The sequence below is a fragment of the Euleptes europaea genome, chromosome 13 (genome assembly GCF_029931775.1).
Source record: "Euleptes europaea isolate rEulEur1 chromosome 13, rEulEur1.hap1, whole genome shotgun sequence".
Classification (NCBI taxonomy): domain Eukaryota; kingdom Metazoa; phylum Chordata; class Lepidosauria; order Squamata; family Sphaerodactylidae; genus Euleptes; species Euleptes europaea.
This window is the reverse complement of record NC_079324.1, coordinates 49,282,099-49,308,491: the sequence shown is the minus strand read 5'-3', so window position 1 is coordinate 49,308,491 and position 26,393 is coordinate 49,282,099. Positions and strand designations below refer to the sequence as shown.

The 26,393-nt window shown below is 45.6% G+C and overlaps 1 protein-coding gene across 1 annotated transcript in view; it reads left to right on the top strand.

Moving 5' to 3' along the window:
• Nucleotides 1–26,393, top strand: part of TESC (tescalcin) — a 37,945-nt gene that overhangs the window by 3,999 nt on the left and 7,553 nt on the right. The window contains exon 2 of the mRNA XM_056859635.1: nucleotides 20,425–20,494. Within this exon, the coding sequence (XP_056715613.1) occupies nucleotides 20,425–20,494 (70 nt within the window). The remainder of the gene's footprint in view (nucleotides 1–20,424; nucleotides 20,495–26,393) is intronic.

Here is a 26,393-nt window from a genome sequence, read left to right as displayed (position 1 = left end):
TCATCTTGCCTAGCACTTGTGGGCTTGGTGCCAGGTGGATCAGTGTTGGGAGGGACTTTAACAGTTGAGGTGCCATAGCTGAAAAGGCCCTGTCGCTGGTGTTCAGCTGTTTTGCCTCTGAAGGTGAGGGTGTGCAGGTCAGAGCTTTACAGGTGGAATTTCCATGGTGGGCAGATTTATATAGGAGCAGAGAGGGGCTGTGGCTCAGTGGCAGAGCATCTGCTTGGCATGCAGAAGGTCCCAGGTTCAATCCCCGGCATCTCCAGTTAAAGGGACCAGGCAAGTAGGTGATGGGAAAGACCTCTGCCTGAGACCCTGGAGAGCCGCTGCCGGTCTGGGTAGACAATACTGACTTTGATGGACCAAGGGTCTGGTTCAGTATAAGGCAGCTTCATGTGTGTGTTCATGTGTGAGTCTGTGGTCCTTAAAGTACTTTGGAGCCAGATCTTTGAGGGCTCTGTAGATGATAACCTAGAACTTATGAATCACAAACACAAATATGTTGCTAGTGTAATTTTTAAATAATAATAATAAAAAAAACATGGGCAAGATGTCATCCCTGTAATGCTGACTGGTCAACAGACTTCCAGATGAATTCTGCACAAGTAGAAAGTTCAGCAGTCGTTTCCAAAGGGTTTGGTCACCAGGGAGCAGAGTAAGTCCATACCCTACATTAACCAGTTTTCACTTTCCCCTGTATAAGTAAATAGCCTCCCGGCCCCCATCTGTCCCGTGAAGCGTGTTGGTATGTGAGCGTCAATTACTTTATCTAGCTTTTCCTCTTCTGTGAAATGGAGATAAAACATTCCTCCAGCGAGCGTACTCTGAACCTCCAAAAATGGAGCAGGACCTCCCTCGGAGGTCAGGCAACTGGAAGCGTATCAGAGTTAAGCACGGGGCTATTTTCTTTTAATAGCTGGAGCAATTTCCACTGACTGGAACAAGCCTTTTGTGCAAGAGCAGATGTTGGAGCTTTGCGGCTCAGTTCGTGTTGGTGTTTGTTTATCAGCAGCCCCAAAAGATGGCAAGCGGATGTATGAAAACAGACCAGAGCGCCTCCGCTCCTGTAAAACCTAGCTTGAGAGCCAGTGTGGACAAAATGTTGGGCTTGAACTAGGAATATGTGGATCCAGATCCCTAGCTACAAAGCTATTTGGGCGCCTTGGACTGGGTACCCTTTCCCAGCTTGTCCTACCTCGTAGGGTTGTTGCGAGACGTCCTGGCATCTCACTTAGCTGACAGCAGGTTTGGGGATGCCAACTCCATACTGGGAACGTTTTGGAGATTTGGGGGTGGAGCTTGACGAGGGTGTGGTTTGGGGAGAGGAGGGGGGTGTAATGCTATAAAGACCACCCTCCAAAGCAGCCGTTTTCTCCAGGGGAACTGATCTTGGTTGTCTGGAGATCAACTGTGATTCTGGCAGATGACCAGGCCCCGACTGGATGTTGGCAACCCTATGACTGCAGCAGTACAATTGAAGGCGGTTTATCGCAAATCATATGGAGTAGCGTGGTGCAGTGGTTAAGAGCGGTGGACTCTAATCTGGAGAACCGGGTTCGATTCCCCACTCCTCCACATAAAGCCTGCTGGGTGACCTTGGGCCAGTCACAGTTCTCTCAGAACTCTCTATCAGAACGGGGAGACAGGCAATGGCAAACTACCTCCAAGCATCTCTTGCCTTGAAACCCCCTATGAGGGTTGCCATAATTCAGCTATGACTTGGCGGCACACACACATACACATACAACCTGCTATAACCTTTCTCTGTTCAGCTGTACTCCCATATACATGATGCTTTGGGGGGGAAACCAGTTGCGTGAATGGGCTGTACCAATTGTGAATAGCTGAGGTTTGGCTAAGGAGCTGTTTCTGGCGGCAAAGTCTACAGTAATAAGATTATACATATCTATAACACTACTCAGTGGTTGTGTCTGCTAGAAAAGGTGTGCAGCCCTGATCATTTAGTTTAGCTGGAGGAGGGTTTGTTGTTTGTATTTGTATTAACAGTGTTTTGAAAAAAACGTAACAAAGGTTTTTTTTAAGTAAAATTATAGGGTTAGGGAGTATAGTCAAGAGCTTGCAAATACAGTAGGTTTCCACAATTTAGCAACCTGCACAGTAATTATAGCAGTCCAGAGTGAACTATGTTGCTAAGATTGCATAACCAAAGAGTTTCCTGTCCCAAAAGAAACTGGCGGGCCAATGATTTAGTAGACGAGCCAGCGTGGTGTAGTGGTTAAGAGTGGTGGTTTTGGAGCGGTGGACTCTGATCTGGAGAACTGGGTTTGATTCCCCTCTCCTCCACATGAGCGGCGGAGGCTAAGCTGGTGAACTGGATTTGTTTCCCCACTCCTACACACGAAGCCAGCTGGGTGACCTTGGGCAAGTCACTCTCTCTCGGCCCCACCTACCTCGCAGGGTGTCTGTTGTGGGGAGGGGAAGGGAAGGTGATTGGAAGCCGGTTTGAGTCTCCCTTAAGTGGTAGAGAAAGTTGGCATATAAAAACCAACTCTTCTCCTTCCTTCTCGCATAAGGTCACCAGTTGAACTCCTGGCATCTTTAAGTCAAATGTTCTTAGGTAACAGATGCTAGGAAAGATCCTTCTGTCCTGCCCGAGTCAGTGCACCGCACATCCTGGTCCTAAAACTCAAGGAGGGTCACACTGTTCAAAAACAGTGCAATAAAAACAGTATCATAAATATAAATCCTGCCTTAACTAGATTACAGATTTAGAGGGAAAAATGGCAGTATAATTCTTACCACAAAGCAGGATAGCAAAAATTGGCAAACAGCGTTAAAAACAACAGTGTAATACATACAGCAAACAGTGTATAGAAAAAAGGGTTACAAAATTGGTGACCAGTGCAATAAAAATTGCGTAATTGCGCTGGAACACAAAGTTGGAAAACCATGTACAAGAACCGTATAAATGTACAATAAAATATGTAATGGAAATTGCCTAATTATGTATTTTCCTGCAGACATTAAAGCCACAGGCCTCTTCCCTTTATCGAAATGCCTTCCTGTTTTACACATTTTGCAGAAGTGTGGGTCAGGCAGTCAGCCAAACTGTGAGCCATTGGTGCTTGGTCCCTAGCTAGAGTTGCCAACTCTGGCTTGGGCAATTCCTGGAGATTTGGAGGTTGGTAGAACCTGGGGAGGGTGGGGTTTGGTAGGAGAGGGACCCCAGTGGGGCATAATGCCATACAATCCACCCTCCAAAGCAGCCATTTTCTCCAGGGAAAACTTATCTCTGTAGTCTGGAGATAAATTATAATTCCTGGAGAGCTTCAGGTTCCACCTGGAGGTTGGCAACCCTATCTTTAGGGTTGCCAGGTCCATCTTCATCACCGGCGGGAGGTTTGGGGGCAGAGCCTGAGGAATGTGGGGTTTCGGGAGGGGAGGGATTTCAATGCCACAGAGTCCAATTGCCAAAGCGGCCATTTTCTCCAGGTGAACTGATCTCTGTCGGCTGGAGATCAGTTGTAATATCAGGAGATCTCCAGCTACCACCTGGAGGTTGGCAACCCTGCTTATCGTAGCCAAATAGGTGATGGGCAAGACCTCTGCCTGAGACCCTGGAGAGCCGCTGCCGGTCTGAGTAGACAATACTGACTTTGATGGACCAAGGGTCTGGTTCGGTACAAGGCAGCTTCATGTGTTCATTTTGCTGTAACCAGGTAAGATCATGAGCTGCAAGTGGGGGATTGTCTTATATGAGACATGTGGTTCAGCACTTAGTTACATGAAGAAGGTTGCAGTTTCGTCCCTTGACAACTCTACCGAAAGCACCTCTGGCAAACAGGAATGAGGAAGAGCAGGGTTCCTGGCAAGCCACTGCCCGTTGGAGCAGATGGTCACAGGCAGGGGTCAGCAACCTTTTACAATTAAAAAGCCAAAACTTGGTCAGAATTCAGCCCCAGAAATCCACAGAGAGCCCGTATAAGAAAGCCTGTTTGCCGAACTGAAACGATACCCCTGAATGTTAGTGATGATTGACAGGTTGATTGATAATCCACAAAGTTTTTGCAGTCCTTTATTAGGAAGTGGCAGATACGAGGTCTCACAATATGTTATAAACATACACAGGAGAACTCTGCACAATTGTTTTAGTTCACTGGTGTAAATCTGCACATGGCTGGCGCTTGGGTTACTAGTAACTGTTGTGTGTGTGATTTATGGCAATCCTGTAGGGTTTTCAAGGCAAGAAACATTGGGAGGTGGTTTGCCATTGCCTGCCTCCCCGTGGGCAGAGAGAGTCCTGAGAGAACTGTGACTGGCCCAAGGTCACCCAGCAGGCTTCATGTGGAGGAGTGGGGAATCGAACCCGGTACTCCAGATTAGAGTCCGCCGCTCTTCACTACTACGCCATGCTGGTAGCCTCTGCTATGTCCCTCTCTAAGGAGCCCTTTAAAAAGGTAAAGGTCCCCTGTGCAAGCACTGGATCATTCCTGACCCATGGGCAGGGCCGTTTTAACAGTATTATAGACCCCCGGGCAAAGCAGTGCCCTGGGGCCCCTACCTGCACAACCATTCACAGGAATACAAATGTAAATGGTCGATAATATTAAATATATATTTATTGGCACTTCCAATAACAAATATTTATAGTTTAGTATAGTATTTATTCCTTAACAGCAGCTCACAACATAAATAGATTAGCATGGAGCCCCAATGCTCATGGGCAACTGCCCCTGGGCAACTGCCCAGTCTGCCCATGAGTTAAGATGGCTCTGCCCATGGGGTGACGTCACATCCCAACCTTTCCAAGGCAGACTTTGTTTGCGGGGTGGTTTGCCAGTGCCTTCCCCAGTCATCTTCCCTTTACCCCCAGCAAGCTGGGTCCTCATTTCACCAACCTCGGAAGGATGGAAGGCTGAGTCCACCTTGAGCCTTGAGCTACTGAAACCAACTTCTGTTGGGATCGAACCCAGGTCGTGAACAGAGCTTTTGACTGCACTTTAGTCTCATTGAAAAAAATCTGTCCTGCTGTTCCCTTCGCTTGTTTGCTTCTTTAGCATCCCACCTGCCCCTCCAAGTTAAGAGCTTACGTTAAAGATATCATTTTTATCTTTCTTCCATACTGACTCACATTTGGCTTTGTAGCCATAGGATATAGACCCCTGGGCTAGACGGAGCAGCAGTCGGGCTCTTTATAACCCTGCTTCATTAGTCCGCATTATGTTAGTGGTGTCCTCAAAATGCAAAGGGCTCCCCTCTTGTATTTACTGCTGTTTCTTTTTACAGGTAAAGTGTTGCTGATTGGGGGAAAGAGGAGTTAGAAATAACTTTTTGTTTTTGCCTGCTGGTAAACAATTGCTGTGCGCCATTTGGATCTTTCCTAAATGGCATTTAATTGCAAAGACCTTCCTGCTGGGTTTCTCCCTTCCCCAGGAGCTGAAATCAGGCTGAAGAGGAATATATTAGCCACACGCCCCCTTTCCTTCTTTCTCTGGAGAGGATTAACTAATTGCCAGTAAGCTTGGCCCACGAGACTAGTGTTACATTTTCACCTACTCTTCTGGCTGTGCTGGTTTTGCATGCATGACTAGGAGAGCCACTGTGCCAGGGTGGGATGAGAGACTCATACAAAACCATAAGCCATCCATCCAATGATCGTTCATCAAAGACTTGGAGAGAGTGAGAGAGACATAGAGAAAAGAGTATTCAAGACAGTTAAAAGCCCTCTGTGAAGTGGCTTTGTCTGGTCACACAGACTTTATCTCTGATTAAAAACCAGAAGGCCTGTACCATAGAATCATAGAGTTGGAAGGGACCACCAGGGTCATCTAGTCCAACCCCCTGCTCAATGCAGGAAATTCACAACTACCTACCCCCCACACCCCCAGTGACCCTACTCCATGCCCAGAAAATGGCCAAGATGCCTCTCATAATCTGCCTAAGGTTATAGGATCAGCATTGCTGACAGATGGCCATCTAGCCTCTGCTTAGAAACCTCCAGGGAAGGAGAGCTTACCACCTCCCGAGGAAGCCTGTTCCTCTGAGGAACCACTCTAACTGTTAGAAAATTCTTCGTAATATCTAGATGGAAACTCTTTTGATTTAATTTTAACTTGTTGGTTCTGGTCCAACCTTCTGGGGCAACAGAAAAGAACTCGGCCTCATCCTCTGTATAACAGCCCTTCAAGTACTTGATGGTTATCATATCCCCTCTCAGTCTTCTCCTCTTCAGGCTAAACATACCCAGCTCCTTCAACCTTTCCTCATAGGACTTGGTCTCCAGACCCCTCACCATCCTTGTTGCCCTCATCTGGCCACGTTCCAGCTTGTCTACATCCTTCTTAAACTGTGGTGCCCAAAACTGAACACAGTACTCTAGGTGAGGTGTAACCAGAGCAGAGTAAAGCGATACCATCACTTCACGTGATCTGGACACTGTTGTTCTGTTGAGGCAGATGAGTTTTGGGGTGCCCAAAACTAAACACAATACTCTAGGTGAGGTCCAAAGGTGCCTAATACCGTTCATAGAGTGTCTGTTATCCATGCCAGAGATCAGACACACACATGAAGCTGCCTAATACTGAATCAGATCCTTGGTCCGTCAAAGTCAATATTGTCTACATGGACTGGCAGTGACTCTCCAAGGCCTGAGGCAGAGGTCTTTCATATCACCTTGATGCTTTTAACTGCAGCTGCCAGGGATTGAACCTGGGACCTTCTGCATGCCATGCTAGAGTTGCCAACTTTCAGGTGGTGGCTGGAGATCTCCCGCTATTACAACTGATTTCCAGGCAATAGAAATCAGTTCCCCTGAAGAAAATGGCCGCTTTGGCAATTGGACTCTACGGAATTGAAGTCCCTCTCAAAACCCTGCCCTCCTCAGGCTCTACCCCCAAAATCTCCAGGTATTTCCCAACCCAGAGCTGACAACTTTATGCTGCTCAGATGCTCTACCACTGACCCACAGCCCCTCCACAAAGGTCTAAGGTTCAGTCCCTAGCATCTTGGGTGGACGGTTTTCCTCCACACCCACTAAATGGACCCCAAGTTGCAAAACTGAGCAAAACACCACGGAGACCTGCTGCCAGTCATAGTAGCCACACCGGGCTAGGATAGACCACCAGTCTGATGCTGGTGTCATCTGTTCTTTGGAACCTGCCAAACCTGTTTAGCAGAGGTGAGAATGTACATGCTATGAATAGCAGTTTCCTCTTTCAAACCACCGTCAACTCTCTGGAAAAAAAATCGCCTGCTTCCAGTCTCAGAAGGGAGCCAGAAGCAGTTATGGCAACACTCAGTAATCCAACAGAGGCCTTGTTGCCATAGCTGGGACTTGGAGGAAATGTTCCCAGGAAGCTGAAGATGTTCAGAACCATTCCGTCTTTCTATTGGATGCTGCCTCCTCAAGGCCCTGTTCTGGAGGCACGTTTGAGCCTTTTTTTGGTTTGTTTGTTTAAAGAATGGTTGGCTCAGCTTTATTTTTTTTCTTTTGACATTTATTTTAATCCTCTTCCTTTGGGAACAAAGCACGTTTCACTGAGACAAGGTTGTGCTGGTTGCATCGCAAAGATGCCAAGGAAAAGCTTCTTAAATAGCAATTTCTCTTTTAGTTGGTTAGATTTCTTCTTTGTGCTTTCCCGGGACTGCCAAGCTATCTTCATTTTCTGGCATAAATATGGTTTAAAATTTGCACATTCATGATAAAAAAAAAACCCCTCGGGAATATGCTTTGCTGAATATTCATGATGGGAAGAATGCATAGAATATGCTTTCACCTCCTGGGATGGCAGACACCCAGCATGGAGTCTCCATTCTGAGTTTCAGAGGGCTCAGAACTGGGGCGATGCTGAATCAGACTGCACCGCTAGACCGTGTGCCCATTGCATGGCATCCAGTGGAGAAATGACAAACTTTTGTATATTCACAATGGTCACTGATGGTCACTTGATTTTTTTTAGAGCAAGCGGCAGATACTTGTTCAATGGCTTTTGAGGGAGTTATGATATAGATCACAAGGAAGCTGATTGGAGTGGGTGCAGAGGAGAGCGAGGAGGGGGATTGGGGGCCTGGAGACCAAGCCCTATGAGGAAAGGCTGAGGGACTTGGGACAGTTTAGTTTGGAAAAGAGGAGGTTGAGGGGGGCAAGATTTTCTCTTTAAGTATTTGAAGGACTGTCACTTAGAGGAAGGAAGGGAGCTGTTTGTCCTATCCGCAGAGGATAGGACTCGCAGTGATGGGTTTAAGTTGCAGGCGAAAAGGTACTGGCTGGATATTTGTAAAAAAAAATTACAGTAAGAGTTGTTCGACAGTGGAATGGGCTTCCTAGGGAGGTGGTGAGCTCCCCCTCACTGGCAGTCTTTAAGCAGAGGCTGGACAACCACTTGTCAGGGATGCTCTAGGCTGATTCTGCATTAAGCAAGGGGTTGAACTAGATGGCCTGTATGGCCCCTTCCAACTCTATGATTCTATTCTGTCTAGAGGGGAGAGCCTTAGAGGGCTCCAGGGGCATGCTGTATTGTTCTGGGGGATGTTCACCTTGCTTTACAGACTATCTGGGTGCTTACCTGCTCCCTCCCCTCCTTAAACACCTCCCAGGCTCGGTTTGTATATCTGTAAAGAGACAACTATACACTATCACTATAAAGTTCATAAGCCTCCAGTACTCTATCCCGACAAGGAAACAGACTCTGTTACAGGGTTGTCCTAGGAACTTCCATTGTGTAAGGCACAACACCAGGCTATGTATATATGATGACCCTAAGCAAAAGGGTCTCTCTGTTCCCAGATCACAGAAAAAAGACAAGAACTTCTAGTAAAAAATGGAAAGCCACCATTGATGGCTAGGGTTGCCAGGTCCTTCTTTGACACCATTGGGAGGTTTTTAGGGTGGAGCCTGGGGAGGGTGGGGTTCGGGGAGGGACTTCAATGCCATAGAGTCCAATTGCCAAAGTGGCCATTTTCTCCAGGGGAACTGATCTCTATCGGCTGGAGATCAGTTGTAATAGCAGGAGATCTCCAGCTACTACCTGGAGGTTGGCAACCCTATTGATGACAGTTCTGTCTGGAGCAGACTGGCATCTCCCTGTCGCTAGTACTCTCTCTGGCTCAAACTTGGGCAAGTTCTGCATTGGAAGGGAGAGTGGAAAACCAGTTCCTTTTTCCAGAAGGACTTCTATGGCTATTTATAGCTCTGTGTCCAAATCCCAGCCTTTGTAGCTGTCTGGGGAAAGCAAAATCTACCCTTTAAGCATTGCATTATGGGACCAGACTGTGGAGGGAAATGTAAGGACTATTTTAACAACAAGGGAAGATAAGTAGGGCAGTCTATTGACTGGCATTTTAAAGTTAGCTAAAAGCTAAGTGGGTAGTGCATGATATAATCCTATTTTTAATGGCATTCATGCCAGTGTATTCCCCCCTGCATAACCAAATTCTTGCATCAACTAAGGCTATTATTATTAACTCACAGTGTGCCACTAATTTCTCCATTCGGACAATCACTGCTTTTTTCCTTCTCAAGCTTCTAATCTTCAAGACTTAATTTCACCTTGAAATGGGTAGGCAAGCCCATATATCAGACCTTCATGAAACGTGGCATGATTTTATTTCATACACAAATGAGAAAGATATTCAGCATACATCTAAGCCATTCCGTAGATTATGGAAGAGGAATTAAAGTTAAAAATTCAATTATCTTTCCCCTCCTCTGCTTTTCATGTTAACTTTTTTCCTCTTTTGAATCACCTATGCCACCAAATCTATTACTTTGGGCTCCTCCTTCCCTAAGGGCCAAAGTAAATGTGATGATTTTGAATGAATCAGGCCAGGTTCGGGATATATGTGCAAGCATTCATAAACTCAGAGGCAGCAGCGAGATCACAAATGAGGGTGGGGGGAACTCAACCAGCTGTTTGGTCGCAAATAGGAGAAACCAAGCTATTACCAAACTGGCATTTTGTGGTGTTTTTTTAAAACGTGCTGGGAAGCTGTTAATCAGGTAATGATTAAGTCAAGTAATGGCTGAATTGATTTAATTGTCCTTGCTGGGGGTAGTGACTGCGTTTGGATTTATAGGCATAATCTGGGGCTGAAACGCCAGAATCCCTAGATGTCTACCAATGTTAGACGGGATGAGAATCCAAAGGGGACTTTTCAAAAGGCCTGGAATACATATAAAAACATCTGTATACCCTTTGGTGGTTGGACTTAGCAGACTCCTCCCGGGGTATAGCCATTCAAGTAGCCAAATTTTGCCTCCGGTCTAGTGGGATTCGTAAACGGATAATCGAAAACCTTTTCCCCATAGAAGATCTTTCATCCTCTTCTTCAAATCATCCCTCCCAGAATCGTCAACTTTTATTATTTTATTTTATTATTTTAACCTAACTTTGATTTTTATTCAGATATTGTATCAAAATAAAACTTGCATTGATTGGTTGATGTAGCCTGTATTCCAGGCCCTGTGTTTTTAACAAGCTTGTGTACATAGCCAGGTCCTTCTTCGCCACGGGCAGGGAGGTTTTTGGGGTAGAGCCTGAAGAGGAGAGGGACTTCAGTGCCATAGAGTCCAGTTGCCAAAGCAGACATTTTCTCCAGGTTAACATGATCTCTATTGGCTGGAGAACAGCTGTAATAGCAGGAATTTCCAGCTAGTAGCTGGAGGTTGGCAACCCTATGTGTATACCATATAATAAATAGGATTATTTTGTTAAAGATAATAGTTTCCAGCTCAACCTTTGAGGCTCCACGTACTTTTCTGGTTGAGTTCCCCCCACCCTTTTTGTTGTTGCTTTTTATTGACTTTTCAAAAGGGACTGAATGTTCCACTGTGAATATATGAACATGAGCACTGCATTTAGAGATTAATGAAGGGCACATTTGGCTACAGCTGGAGATGGCTGCGCTTTGCGCATATGTAGGCTCTGTTAGCCAAGCGTTCGATTCAATTGCAATGCTGGAGAAGTGGAGACGGGAGCCTCTGTCGCTTTCATTTGCTGTCTGGCTCAAGACGCCAGAGCAGGGAGGGAAATGTGAGCAACTCAGAGATGGCTCCACCCCGCCATGGCTAAATGTGGCATCTCAAGGTGTCTCCCCAAATTGTGCTTCCCCCACTGTGCAATGGGCATAATAGATAAGGTTGCCAGCTCTGGGTTAGGAAATACCTGGAGTTTTTTGGGGCGGAGCCTGAGGAGGGCAGGGTTTTGGGAGGGGAGGGACTTCAATGCCATAGAGTCCAATTGCCAAAGTGGCTATTTTCTCCAGGTGAACTGATCTCTATCAGCTGGAGATCATTTGTAAAAGCAGTAGATCTCCAGCTAGTACCTGGAAGTTGGAAATCAGTACAGGACCGAAGCCAATTTAAACAAAGTGCAAAATTCTTTATAAGCTACCACATATAGTTCAAAACAAGACAAGACAAAATGTACATCAAACCCCACAAAATTCCATATATACATATGTACAGAAGTTGTTTAACAAAGTTGCCTCAATTGTGAGTACAAAATCTTCTTATTGAAGGCAAATATCAGGTGGTGCGCTAGAGATCATGATGATGTCTAGCGCACCACCTGATACTTGCCTTCAATAAGAAGATTTTGTATTCACAATTGAGACAACTTTGTTAAACAACTTCTGTACATATGTATCTATGGAATTTTGTGGGTTTTGATGTACATTTTGTCTTGTCTTGTTTTGAACTATATGTGGTAGCTTATAAAGAATTTTGCACTTTGTTTAAATTGGCTTCACTCCTGTACTGATTTCCAAATCCCTTGATACTTGTACAGTGGTGTCTATTTTGTTCTCTCAGTACCTGGAAGTTGGCAACCCTAATAATAGAGCAGCTCAACGAGAGCTAGATTCTGGCAACACCCAAGCCAAAAGGCGAGATTTTGTTCCCTGCAAGATTGCAAAGACCGACGTTCCATAAACCCTGAAATTCCACAGTACAAATTCCCACCTTCTGTAGCTGGAAGAATTATATTTATTTATTTAGTGCATCTTTAAAAAAAAAAAAACAACAATAAATGTCCTTCTTCCAATGAACCATGGAGTGGTATACATTGTTCTCCCATTCTCTGACTTAGTCTCACAACAACCTTGTGAAGTAGGACTTGCCTGAAGTACAACTGATCTCCAGACTTCAGAGGTCAGTTCCTCTGGAGAAAATGACTGCTTTGGCGGGTGGGGCTCCATGGCACTATACCCTGCGGTCTCTTCCCCAACCCCACTCTCCCCAGGCTCCAACCCCCAAATCTGCAGGAATTTCCCAACCCAGAGCTGGCAACCCTACCCTGAATGGAGAAACCTTTTCCTCTAATCACTGTCCTCTGTGCACTCTCCCTCTCTGTTTATTTCTAAGAATGAAGGAAACAGGACCAATGTGCGCATTGGTTTTTCTCTTCTACCATAAGGACTAGATACTTGTGATTTTAAATTTCAGAAATGTTCTCCCTCAGGTTCTTGTGAATAAGCAGCAGATTCCATGCTGCTTCCACACTGGGATTAACAACATAATTGTGGCAATGGATCCTTCTAGCTTCCTTAGGGTTGCCAGGTCCCTCTTCGCCGCCGACAGGTTTTTTGGGGGGTGGAGCCTGAGGAGGGCGGGATTTGGGGAGGGGAGGGACTTTAATGCCATAGAGTCCAATTGCCCAAGCACCCATTTTCTCCAGGTGAGCTGATCTCTGTCGGCTGGAGATCAGTTGCAATAAGAGGACATCTCCAGCTAGTACCTGGGGGCTGGGGGGGAGAAAATAGACACCACTGTACTAGTATCGAGAGATTAGAAAATCAGTACAGGAGCGAAGAATACTTATAAGTGCAAAAACTATTTATATGCTACCGTGTCTAATATAATACGCACTCATAAATACACAAAATGAGCCATTCATACAGTTGTATCAAACATACAGAACCATCTCTAGGATGGTAGTGAATAGAAACAGTTCAATTCAAAGGTGCAGTCTCTCTCAAAATATGCACATCAATCTTCTGTATTCATCTCATGCAGGTAAGTAAGCAGATGTAATAGATATTAATTCAGGAGGAATAACTTCATGGAGGATAAGGCCGTTTCAAATTATTTGCGATTTGAATTCTTCATCAGTCCTTCAAGCATTTTCCTCTTATATTGGACATCTTGATAATAAATTACAAAGTGCTGGATACAGGTTGGTTCCCACGAAGGGTAACATTCACAAATGAATTGAACTGTTTCTATTCACTACCATCCTAGAGATGGTTCTGTATGTTTGATACACAAAATGAACCATTCATACAGTTGTATTTATGAGTGTGTATTATATTAGACACGGTAGCATATAAATAGTACCTGGAGGCTGGCAGGAAGAATAATATTTTAGGCTGGCGAAGCCAAAGGTAATTGGTGAAAGCGCTACAAATATCCGGGATAGCGTCCCCTCTGTCACCTTCTTTGGAGCAGCAAGAGGTGTCCCAGCAGACGTTGATTCTTGAAACTTGATATTGGACTTTGTTTCGTTGGAAGGTAGCCATCGTGCCTGATTCAATATTGCTTTCACATTGTGAATAGCTTTGTATATAATTGTATTCTTGTGATGGTCTTTATGTATAGCACAGTTGTTTGACGTCTTGCACCTTTTTTGAATATATGTTTTGGATATAATTGCCTGCCCTGTTTTCTTCCTGCCAGTACTTATTAACAGTGTAATTGAGTAGTTTTTTGTTAGTACCTGGAGGCTGGCAGCCCTAAGCTTCCTGTGCTCCTTGTACGATCCAGGTGCCTTCCGCATCATCCTCGGACGAGTGATCGTACCGTGGCCGGGCGCCACGGAGGGAGCAGTCTGGCTGGCAAAGGCCACGCTCTTTCCGAGGAAAGTGTTTCTCCTCCCCGGTAAACAGCTTCCGTACAGGTTTTCCTGCCTGTCTTGTAACCGCCTCCCCCAGACGCAGGGCAGATGGTTGGAACGGATGGTGGCTTTGCAGGCGTAGAGAGGAAAGCAACAGGAGGCGATTGCCGTGTTCCTTCTTGGGGTGGAACGTAAGCAACCCCTTGCCTTCCCCCAGTCTATTTATTCATTGATTTCGTTTAAAAACACACTTTATTCCCTGCTTTCCGCTTTAAACCTCTGAGGCGGCTCACAGCATCCGTTGAAACGCCCGTGAGCACTAAAATAAACTGAATAGAATCACGCAGCCTTCGACGGTTTTAAAAATAGAGATGCCGCAATAAAAATATCCTTAACAATCGCAAAGAAGCAGACATGATCTTGAAGCGACTGGAAACCCGAGACTGGCAATGAAGAAAAAAAGGACTAGAAACTTTGGCTAAAAACTTTGCAAAGGATTCAAAGCTGCCCAAGGCTGTGCAGAACTTGTCATGTGTTGAAAGGGGTGATCGGTCCGAAAGAATTGGACGTGTTATTTTGAATACGCAAATCTGAAGTTATAAATGCAGATACCAGTATGCTGTAATAGAGACTAGAGAAAATAAATGATATGTTAAAAAAACATAGTTTATAGCAGAAAGGATAAACAGCTATTATATTGCTCAGCGTGAATCTAGAAATACCAAATAACAATGTAAAAAATAAGATGGTTCTTTATGGTCTTGTTAAAATGTTAAGTACCAACCCTGGAAAAAGCCCAATCTGTATGTGAATGGGATTGTATGCAGTTTATATTGTGTTATGTATTGTTACAAACTAATAAAATGTTATAAAAAAAAGAAAAGGGTGATTGGGTGTAGGAGGCATTGCCTGGAAAGCTGTGTCCATGAGGCAAGGGCTCTGAGACCGTGCCTTCCAGCCCCTCCGCTCAGCCACATCTGAAGCCTTCCTCTGGCTTAAAGAAGAGTTGGTTTTTATATGCCGATTTTCTCTACCTTTTTAAGGAGAATCAAACTGGCTTACAATCTCCTGCTGTTACAACTGATCTCCAGCTGATAGAGATCAGTTCCCCTGGAGAAAATGGCCACTTTGGCAATTGGACTCTATGGCATTGAAGTCCCTCCCCAAACCCCACCCTCCTCAGGGTCTGCCCCTAAAACGTCCCGCCAGTGGCGAAGAGGGACCTGGCAACCCTAGTGACTAAAACTTGATCTCAAAGCACTGGAAACTCCCAGGTGTGCAGGAAGGAAATAAGAGGTTTAATCCTTTTAACTCCTGCATGGTTTCTCCTGCTGCAGTGCTATCTCAAACACTCCGCCTAGTTGGCTGCGAGTTCTCCTTCCTTCATACAATTACACAAGGAAGGAAACGGTGACCCTACATTTTGCTTTCTAGACCTTCCTTGACATCAACTGACCTTCTGACATTCATTTTCACCGGCTGATATCATGGTTGCCATAGAAATGAACATCTGGAAATTTAGGCAGCTTCCCTTCAAAAACAAAGTCTTATAAACTTCAGGGAATTGATGCTAAAAACAGGAAGTCACTGTTTAGCAAGACATCACCTTGTCCTTTTCAGAGGACCAGAATTTTTTTTCACAGGGGGCGGGGGAGATGGTTGTGGCAGTGGGAGGCGGAAGCCCAAATCACAAATGATGCTTGTGATTTGTGCTTGAATCTCTAGATGCAAAGTGTGTGTGTGTGTAAAGTGCCATCTAGTCGCAGCCGACTTATGGCGATCCCTTTTTGAGGGTTTTCATGGCAAGAGACTAACAGAGGTAGTTTGCCAGTGCCTTCCTCTGCATTGCAAGCCTGGACTTCCTTGGTGGTCTCCCATCCAAATACCAACCAGGGCTGACCCTGCTTAGCTTCTGATATCTGACGAGATCAGGCTAGCCTGGACCATTCAGGTCAGGGCGATGCAAAGCTTAGCTACTAAGAAAGCAAAATGATGGCTGCCGTGTTGGGGAAGTGGATTTGTTCCCGGTTCCTCATACCATTTCCCTCAAAATAAACCTCCCCCCTATGTAGTTTTAAGTCCTAAACAGAAAGACAGGTGTTCACACTGGTGCCTGTTGGTGCTGAGCAGGAAAACGGCACCAGAAAAGAGTTAGATTCCTAGCTGAGCAAAGAAAAGGCTCCGGTGACTGACTGGTTCGGGAGGGGATCTATTATTTATAGGAGATGGCCAGGGTTTCATCTCTTAGGTGGAGGAGTAGGGTGTCCGAAGGAAATGCCAGAGTACCAGCCCTGTGGACAAAAGAATTCTTCCATTCCTGAGACATGTTTCACCCCAAGCCTTTTTCAAAGTAGAACAGCCTCCGCACTGCTCATTTGGTGACTTGCCGTATCTTTGTTGGTGTAGTTGGGAAGAACATCTAGAATAAATTAGAATATCAAACTGCATTATGTTATTTTTGGAGAAGTTTTCCCTTGATAGAGGCTGGGTTTTGAAACGCATCATGGATTTCAAGATAGCTTTGAGTTTATAAAACTGGCGCTTTGGTGTGTTTTTTCCCCCCCATTGCAGCTGATGGATCTTTTCTGTTGCTTCTGGGAAAAGGTTAGCGCCTTTTTTCCATCCAGAATTATTTTAGCATTTTAGGTCTCTGAGCATGTGTACAGTATCCTTTCTTTAAGCAAAAGAGATTTTTAAGGACCTTTGTGTGTTAGGGTTGCCAACCTCCAGGTAGTAGCTGGAGATCTCCTGATAGAGATCAGTTCCCCTGGAGAAAATGGCCGCTTTGGCAATTGGACTCTATGGCATTGAAGTCCCTCCCAAAACCCCACCCTCCTCAGGGTCTGCCCCCAAAAACGTCCCGCCGGTGGCAAAGAGGGACCTGGCATCCCTAATGTGTGTACATGTATAATGCAGTAGCCACTAAGGAGGTTTTTGTGTGCATGTATAAGGCAGTAAGTAGCCACAAAGGAAGTAAGTTTTTTTTAAGCAATGAAAGGATAAGGAGCTTTTGAATATTAGCAGCATGTCCTATATCTTTTTAAAGTTAAATGCCCTATCTGGAAAGCAAAAGAAATAATGGTTGAATTATTTTTTCCCTCCTGGCTTCATGTGCTCTCGTTCGGCTAACAAAGGCTGGATTGAGACATGCTGAGACCCTAAACTATGTCAGATTTAAAAGGCCCCATAGCATTACCCCCACAACTGGCAATTTAGTAGTTGTTAGTAATGTTTTGGTTTTTAGAAGGCCCTTATAATCTGATCTGGATGGCCCAGGCTAGCCCGATCTCATCCGATCTCAGAAGTTAAGTTGGTCAGCCCTGGTTAGTACTTGGATGGGAGACCATCAAGGAAGCCTGGGGTTGCTATGCAGAGGCAGGCCATGGAAAACCACCTCTGTTCCTCTCTTGCCTTGAAAACCTTGCAGGGTTGCCATATGTCGGCTGCGACTTGATGGCACTTTCTACCACCATCCCCATTAACTAAGGCCCTACATTGTAGTTTACTTCCTTGTGCCTAAATCCAGCTCTGCTGCCAATTGAGCAGAAGGATCAAATTCTGCTGAGTCAGTAAGATTTTGGCCAGGTATAACCCTAATGGGAAAATACTTTTACATAAGGATTGATCGGTCGTGTGGTAAACCTCAGGGCAGTCTGGAGGCTTCTAGAGATCCATAAACAAAGCTGTTTGCCATGGGAGCGGCGGGGGTCGGGGGGGGGGGAAAGCGAAACATCCAGAAGTGCTGTGAGGGAAAAATGGGTTTACTTTTTGTGTGTGTGTGTGTGTGTTAAGTGCTGTCAAGTGGCTTCCGACTCATGGCGACCCTATGAATGAAAGTCCTCCAAAATGTCCTATCTTTGACAGCCTTGCTCAGATCTTGCAAATTGAAGGCAGTGGCTTCCTTTATTGAGTCAGTCCATCTCTTGTTGGGTCTTCCTCTTTTCCTGCTGCCCTCAACTTTTCCTAGCATGACTGTCTTTTCCAGTGACTCTTGTCTCATGATGTGACCAACATATGATAGCCTCAGTTTAGTCATTTTAGCTTCTAGGGTCAGTTCAGGCTTGATTTGATCTATAACCCACTGATTTGTTTTTTTGCCAGTCCACGGTATCCGTAACGCTCTCCTCCAACACCACATTTAAAAGGAATCTATTTTTTTATACCTTTTTTTTTAAAGGTACCCAATTCCTTTTAAGCCATTGCAAGACTGTAACAAAAACACAACAAACACCTTAATCCCTCCAACAGTTGTTGGCTTGGATGCAAACCTACCCGTGTATATACAGAAAGGCACTTCATTTGTGCCAAGGGGGGTGATTTTCATCATTTCTGACCTCCTTTGGCAGCCCCCATGCCACATTCCATAAGCACAGCTTTGTTTGTAGGAGTGCATGGCTCCCACACTCTTGGACATCAGAAAGACCATCATGTGTTCTTCAGTATGCACAAGACTTTTCAAACGTTCTCTTTTCAGCTTTAAAGGTCTCAATTTGTTAGGGATTTCTAAAGGTGGACTGGGTCTCTAGGAGATGAAATTAAACTTAAAATAGTAGCATACTGTTAATTCGTCCAGTCTGAACTACAGGAGGGGGAGATGCTAGTGCCATTTTGAAGAGGAAGTAGGTCAACGCCCCAAACCCTACAGAAATTAGCCGCAGAGGGGTATTCATGGCTACTAGTCAAAATGGATACTAGTCATGATGCATACCTATTCTCTACAGGATCAGAGGAGCATGCCTATTATATTGGGTGCTGTGGAAAACAGGCAGGATAATGCTGCTGCAGTTGTCTTTTTTTGTGGGCTTCCTAGAGGCACCTGGTTGGCCTCTGCGTGAACAGACTGCTGGACTTGATGGGCCTTGGTCTGATCCCGTACGGCCTTTTTTATGTTGTTAAAATTTCATCCTGTGCTTCTTGGGAGAGGGATGGGATAAAAGCAAGAGAGATCATCATGGCAATTCGGCAGAATGTTGGGAAATCAACTTCTATGGGATTTCTCTGGCCTGTATTGTAGGGGAGGCAGTTGTGATGCTTCCTGCAGAATACCATCCAGCGCAGATGATGGGTTAGCACTGCGATCATGGGTGTTGCACAGGTTTTATGTGGCATGCAGTAGAGCGGCATTCCTGTCCTGAGTCAACCTTTGCCCTCTTAATATGTGTCAGTCATTTTACTTAGCTGGCTTTTGAAGATGATGCTACTCTCATTGGCGCTGCCAAGAGAAAGAAGCTGTCAGGTTGTACACAGAACTGAGCTGCCCCAATTCCACGCCTGGTGCACTTCTCCACTTTTTCAGAGGCAAGCATTTGCCTGAAATCTGTGGCAATAGGTGGCTGCGGGCATTCGGGGTGTGCTTGTTTTCTTTAACACTGATATCGTCAGACGTTCCCATCTGTATTGGGAGCAGCCGTATCTGCTGGAGGCTGGTACTTAACAAATACCCACCAATATTGACGAAAGGCGTTATCAAGTTATCAGCGATGGATAAAGAACAGATTTTTTTTTTTTTTGCTTGCATTGTGCTCATGCCAAGGAGGGAAAAAAAGCAAACACAACCACATCATTTAGTGTGTTCGCTATTTGCACAATCTTGCTTACTTGGTTGACTGACTGCAGCTGAAATTGAACTGGTTTATGTGGCAGTATGAAGTGGGGGAGGGGCAGTTTTTTGTGATGCCCAATTTTTAGGTGGGATTCTTTTTTAAGATCTGGAGAAGCTCAACTCAGGGACCCAGGAGATCCCTTTGGTGTTTGGTGATCCTGGAGTCTTCTGGCTCACACATTCCCTCTTTGTCTGGTCTTCTGTGACTTTCCAGGAGGTAACATTGCTGGGGCATCTGAATTGGGTGCCATCGCAAATGGTGGTTTGTTTATTTATTTAAAATATTTATAAGCCTGCCTTTCTCCCAACATATTTAAGACTCAAGCAGGTAAGAACCAGTAACAATACACAGGAACTATTTGGACACATTAAAACCTCATTAAAAAGAACACTAATATAGGAAGACCCTGTTAGACAGAAAACATTTATTTAGCAAGACTGTTGAACTGCTCCCAAAGTTTTTAGAGTGAGCTGTTTTGCTGCCTTGCCCAAAAGCCAGGAAGGTAGATGTCTTCCTAATCTCTTTCAGGACACTGTTACACAAACACAGGAGCAACAACCAAGAAAAAAAAATCCTGAGCCCAGGTAGCTGCAGATCAAACCCTAGGCAAAGGGGGCACAGACTCCACGTAAGGCCTGGAGTTGATTCAGTATTAGAACTGATCCCAAGACTACAGAGGTTGGTTCTCCCGAGGAAACAGCAGCTTTGTAAGGCAGACTCTCTCCAGCATCACGTCCATTTCAGGCTGGTTTTCTTTTGAATGAGATTTGCAGTGCAATCTTACGCAGAGTTACTCCATTTGAAATCCATTGATTTCACCAAATCCACTGGAGGAACTCTGCAAAGGATTCCAGTGCCAGTGGTGGGGAGAGAGAGATTTCATCAAATCCCTGCCAACCACATTGCTCTACTAGTTGATACTGCTGTGTGCCAGATCTAGATAAAGCAGAGCTTTTACATCACATTGCATCCTTGGTTGCTGGTTTGAAGAGAGATTCCTGACCGATGGCTTGTCTTCCTTCTTTTGGTAGTCACTTCAGATCAAATCGAGCACCTCCACCGAAGATTCAAACAGCTAAGTGGGGATCAGCCAACCATTCGGTAGGATATTCCATTCCTTTTCCTTTCTGAATTGCTTTTTTTTTTTAAATCAGGGAACATGTCACACATCTGATATTATATGGGAAATAAAAATAATTTGGCTATTATTCTGTTGTTGCAGCAATCTTGCAGCCTGTGCTTTGGGAATGCAGATCTTGATCTGTGTTGCAAAGTCAAGTCAGGTTCCATTGAGTTGGCCGGCTGCATCTGTGGTTACAGAATGGGATATGCTGGACCGCTCTTGGTTGCATGCAGTTGGAACTGTATCAGGGACATCTCCTGCCAAATGAGAAATAACCCTTACGAAGATGAATACTGGGAGATCTCTACAAGGAAGGCTCTGCGGAATTTCAGAAGCCCCTGCTCCAACTTCTTACAATTCTGATTTTTCTTTGTAGAAGGCACTTAAAATGGGTCTCTGCGAAATGAGCAGATGTGGTCATGTGTATTGCAGAGGAATTTTTTAAAAATAGAGCCTGTATACTTATTTCCCCCCCGCCCTTTGCAAAATAGCACACAAATGCCTCTCCATCAGGGTTCTCCAACCTTTCTGAGCCTGTGAGCATATTTGGAATTCTGACACAGGTTGATGGGTGCAGTCACAACACGGCTAGGAGAAGAGGGGTAATTTAAAAATACACTGGGGGGAAAAGAGGCGAGAGAGAATAAAACAAACACTGCGGAGGCAGCTGCCTCTGGGGAAAAAACGGTATTTAAATCTGCGTAGCCAATCGCATCTTCAGTGACAATTCAGAAGCCTTGCTAGGCAAGAGCCCCACCCACTTTCTAAAAATACTTGGTGGGTGCCAAGAAAGGTGTTGCCCATGGGTGCCACGTAGGGTTGCCAACCTCCAGGTACTAGCTGGAGATCTCCCGCTATTACAACTGATCTCCAGCTGATTGAGATCAGTTCACCTGGAGAAAATAGCTGCTTTGGCGATTGGACTCTATGGCATTGAAGTCCCTCTCCTACCCAAACCCCACCCTCCTCAGGCTCCGCCCCAAAAACCTCCGGCCAGTGCCGAAGAGGGACCTGGCAACCCTAGGACCCCGCTGGGGGCCCCTGCTCTACATTCGATATCTGAACAAGAGCACAGACCCATTACTTTTATATGCTGATAGAAGAATTAGTCCTCTTTCTACCAGTCTGGTGCCAGCCAAGTTAAGAGCCCTAAAGCCTCAGACCTCTTAACGCTTTTATTTAATTCTCTCGTTACATGCTCTCCGCTTCCAGGTCCTGGAGCCAGATATGCTACCGGGTTGAATTTCATACAACTGAGTGCTGCAGATGTCGAGAGTCTAGAGCTCTTCTCTCTGTTGTTATTTAGACCAGCAGAATAGGATGGGCTCACTATCCTTTAGCAATGCTACGCAGTGGCTCGGGAGCCACAAGCGGTTCTCCGACACGCCACCCATGGCTCTAATAGGAACTGTCCCCCAATGTGGCACCTGCCCTATGTGCCAGGAAAATGAGCAAGCCCATTGCTCGTTAGGAATTGTGGTTGTCTGGTGGCTCCCACCTTGAAACAGCCAATCCCACCGGGAGTGGATGACAGGTGAGCTGCAGGCCGCATGCCAGAGATGGGGGTGAAGGGACTGTCCTCACCGACGACCCTCCCCTTCTTCACACCCTTACCCCAGAACCCAGATGGCTGTTAGAAGAAGAGCAAGCTGGTTGTAAAGGAGAGGAAAAACCTCCACCACAGCAGCCACCTAGGAAAAAGATCAAGCTGACCTCTGTGCAAGTCCCCTGTGTAGTCCCCTGTGCAAGCACCTGGTCATTACTGACCATGGGGTGATGTCACATCACATCACGACATTTACTAGGCAGGCTATGTTTAAGGGGTGGTTTGCCAGTGCCTTTCCCAGTCATCTACACTGGGTACTCACTTTCATGGAATCATAGAGTTGGAAGGGACCACCAGGGTCATCTAGTCCAACCCCCTGCACAATGCAGGAAATTCACAACTACCTCCCCCCTACACCCACAGTGGCCCCTACTCCATTCCCAGAAGATGGCCAAGATGCCCTCCCTCTCATGAACTGCCTAAGGTCATAGAATTAGCATTGCTGACTGCTTAAAAACCTCCAGGGAAGGAGTACTTACCACTTCCAGACGAAGCCTTTACAAACCTCAGAAGGTTGGAAGGCTGAGTCAACTTTGAGCTGGCTACCTGAAACTGACTTCTGTCAGGATCGAACTCAGGTCATGAGCAGAGCTTGGACTGCAGCTCTGCAGCTTACCATTCTGCACCACAGGGCTCTTCTTTATATCCCCAAGGATCTCTTAAAAAAAAAAAAAAGCAGCCAGGGTTCTCAAGAAACTGTACCCATCTCCAAATTACTTTAGAACTGGGGCATTCAGCCAGCCGTCCATGAAGCATCTCAAGATGTGGTCATAATATGGAAAGTTTCCATGTTGTTACCAGACGGGCCAGAGCTTGACTCTCCTCTCTGTGTTATGCCCACCATGTGGAACAACTACTCTGTGTAGGAGGTTTCAACAACCAGCCTCTGTGTGATGGTCACAATGAGAAGATTGGTCCTGAGCCAAGCTTGGATGTTCTTGGACCGGAGCGGCTGGTTTTCCAGCCAGATAATATCTTGCTAGACAATCAGCAGCTTCTGTCTGTTTTCTCCTTAATGAGATTTTGTTCTCTTAGGGGATGAGTTTCTTGCAGGGGTGGCTGTTCTGAGGCAAACCATCCAAAATACAGGTCTTTATCCGTGCAAAATGTCTCACTCTGAGAAATGAGGAAAGGCATCTTGGACGGTAGAAGGGCAGCTTCCTGTTTTCCTGTTATTCTGAAGCGGAAGCTGAGTTTCTTGTGAATCCATACTCTGGGTGAGCAAATTATGTATGGGATTCCACCTGCAGGAGTGGAATTTGCAGGAGACCAAAGCATATGAACCAAAAGCAAAAGGGAAGTCCAGATAAACATCACAATCTGAGTCAATCTGCTGTAGGAAATGCACTTACCATATTGATCGTCAACAAGCTTTGGGAAAACTTTTGATTTGTATGCAGAAGGTTGCAGGTTCAATCCCCCACATCTCCAGTTAAAAGGGTTAGGTAGTAGGTAATGTAGAGCCAGCACGCTGTAGTGGTTATGCTAAGCAACTGGCCCAGGGTCACCCAGTGTGTCACACAGCCAAGTGCTGACTGGAACCCAGATCTCGCCACCCAGCACTCTAACCGCTGCACCAGTGGCTTATTTTTACGGTGTTTTGAGATTGAGGTTTGGCCTCTATGCCCTGTTTGTAGGCTTTCTGGGAGGGGGAGCTGCTTGGCTACTTGAATGTAATGTACACTTAAGCAGATGGGGCAAAAGTTTCAAACAAATGTCCCTTCTTTAAACATAAATTGTATCATTACCATACTATTCAAATCCAGTGATTCCATATACACAAAATCTTGTTAGCAATATTATGTCTCCGATCCCATTTGGTCTGTGATAAGAACATAAGAACAGCCCTGCTGGATCAGACCAAGGCCCATCAAGTCCAGCAGTCTGTCCACACAGTGGCCAACCAGGTGCCTCTAGGAAGCCCCCAAACAAGACGACTGCAGCAGCACCATCCTGCCTGTGTTCCTCAGCACCTAATATAATAGGTATGCTTCTCTGATACTGGAGAGAATAGGTATGCATCATGACTAGTATCCATTTTGACTAGTAGCCATGAATACCCCTCTCCTCCGTGAACATGTCCACTCCCCTCTTAAAGCCTTCCTTTTATCTGTTTTGAATCAGTCCATATTGGACTGATTTGATACAGTCCATATTGGACGAGCAGTGTGAAAATAACTGCAGAAACGGCTACAGGATTCCGAATTAAAATGGCTGGGTATGCATCGTCACCAGTTGTCTAGTGGTTAGACAAGGACTGGGCAGGCCCAAGTTCAAATTCCCTCCTTGGCATGGATGGCCTTTGGCCAGTCAGGCACTCGCAGCCTAAACTACCTCCCAGGGCTGTTGTGAGGCTAAAGCAGGAGGAAGGAGAACTATCATGGCATCTTGCATTCTGATCTGGAGAACCGGGTTTGATTCCCCCCTCTTCCACATGAGCGGTGGAGGCTAATCTGGTGAACTAGATTTGTTTCCCCACTCCTAGACGGGAAGCCAGCTGGGTGACCTTGGGTGAGTTACCCACCTACCTCACAGGGTGTCTGTTGTGGAGAGGGGAAGGGAAGGTGACTGTAAGCCGGGTTGAGTCGCCCTTAAGTGGTAGAGAAAGTCGGCATGTAAAAACCAACTCTTATTCTCCTTATAGGAAGGGCAGGATGAAAATTGTGATGGATATGTTTTTAAACAACAAGATTTTGGTTTAAAATCCTGGTCCCAGAATGCTACCTCTGTATTAAATTTAATTGCTGGTCAGGAATTATTTTCCTTTGTGTCTTGGTGTTTTTCTTCTCCTGCTCAGCCAGAATTGCAGGCTGACCTTTCTCCAGGTGCTGGGCAATTGGAGTCACGCAGAGTCACAGCAGTGACCAAGGAGCATTGCTTAATGGTGGGAGACACCCTGCATGGAAGGATGGCGGGAGGCTGTTTGCATCATCCTACCCTTCCCAGGACAAACAGCCCAGAAATGCCAGGCTAGCTGAAAAGAGGCATTCAGTTAGGGTTGCCAACCTTCAGGTACTAGCTGGAGATCTCCTGCTATTCCAACTGATCTCCAGCCGATAAGAGATCAGTTCCCTGGGAGAAAATGGCATTGGAGTCCCTCCCCTCCCCAAACCCTGCCCTCCTCAGTCTGTGCCCCAAAAACCTCCCGCCGGTGGAGAAGAGGGACCTGGCAACCCTAGTAGCTAATGCTTAACCACACTTCAAGCTATCCCTAAGTGGCAACAACGTGTGAAATAGACTCTGCTCTGCATGGAGCCTTTCTGTCAATGCCTGTGAACCAGAGGCGAGGTCTTCCCATTTCCCCACTAGAAGTATCTATGAATTTTGCAGCCTGCCATTTCAACTCCATAATCCCCCGTTTCGGTTATTTTGCCCTTGGGTGAAACAAATCTGCAATAATTTTCTTTGAACACATTTTTTTTTCAGCATCTCTGGCATTCTACCTTTTCTTTAGGGAGCTGAATTCTATTCTCCCTAAGTGGCAACAATGTGTGACATAGACTCATGCTTAAGTCCTACCTGCAATCAGCTTGAAGTCCTGTTAATTCAGTACAATGCCACAACCAGCCATAAGGGTTACGCATAAAACAGCACATCGCTCCATAAACGTTTCTCAGTGTTGTAAAACAAACATAACCCTGATTATTTTAAAAGAGGGAAGGCACAGTTAACAATGCATATCAACTCGCGGCTTCCCAAGCAGTTGAATCCCATAGTGAACAATGCTAAATGTGTTTTTATATAAACAAATTTAATTAGCGCAATAACAACAGGCGTATGAAGCAGAATCCTGTTAATGGTCCGACTAGCCCAGTGTTACAGCCAGAGAAAGGTCTTTCCCCACACCTGGTACCTGAGATGCTTTAACTTGGGGTGTTGGGATCTGAACCTCGAACCTCCTGCATGCAAAAGCTACCACTAAGCCATAATCCCCATGGGACAAAGCCTCTTCTAAGCCCCTCTTATAGATACCAAACCTATAGAAGTGTATTTTGAATACTAGTTCCTCTAACTCTTCCAAACAAAAGAGGTTTCCTTTCTCAGGGCCCAGCCAAGCCCCAATTCCTTTCTCGGGGCCCAGTTTTGACCCCTTCTTAAAGTTTTCCTAGCTTGCTTGTTAGGGTTGCCAGGTGGCTCTTCACCACCGGTGGGAGGATTTTGGGGTGGAGCCTGCAGAGGGTGGAGTTTGGGGAGGGGCGGGACTTCAATGCCATAGAGTCCAATGGCCAAAGCGGCCATTTTTTCCGGGTGAACTGATTTCTATCGGCTGG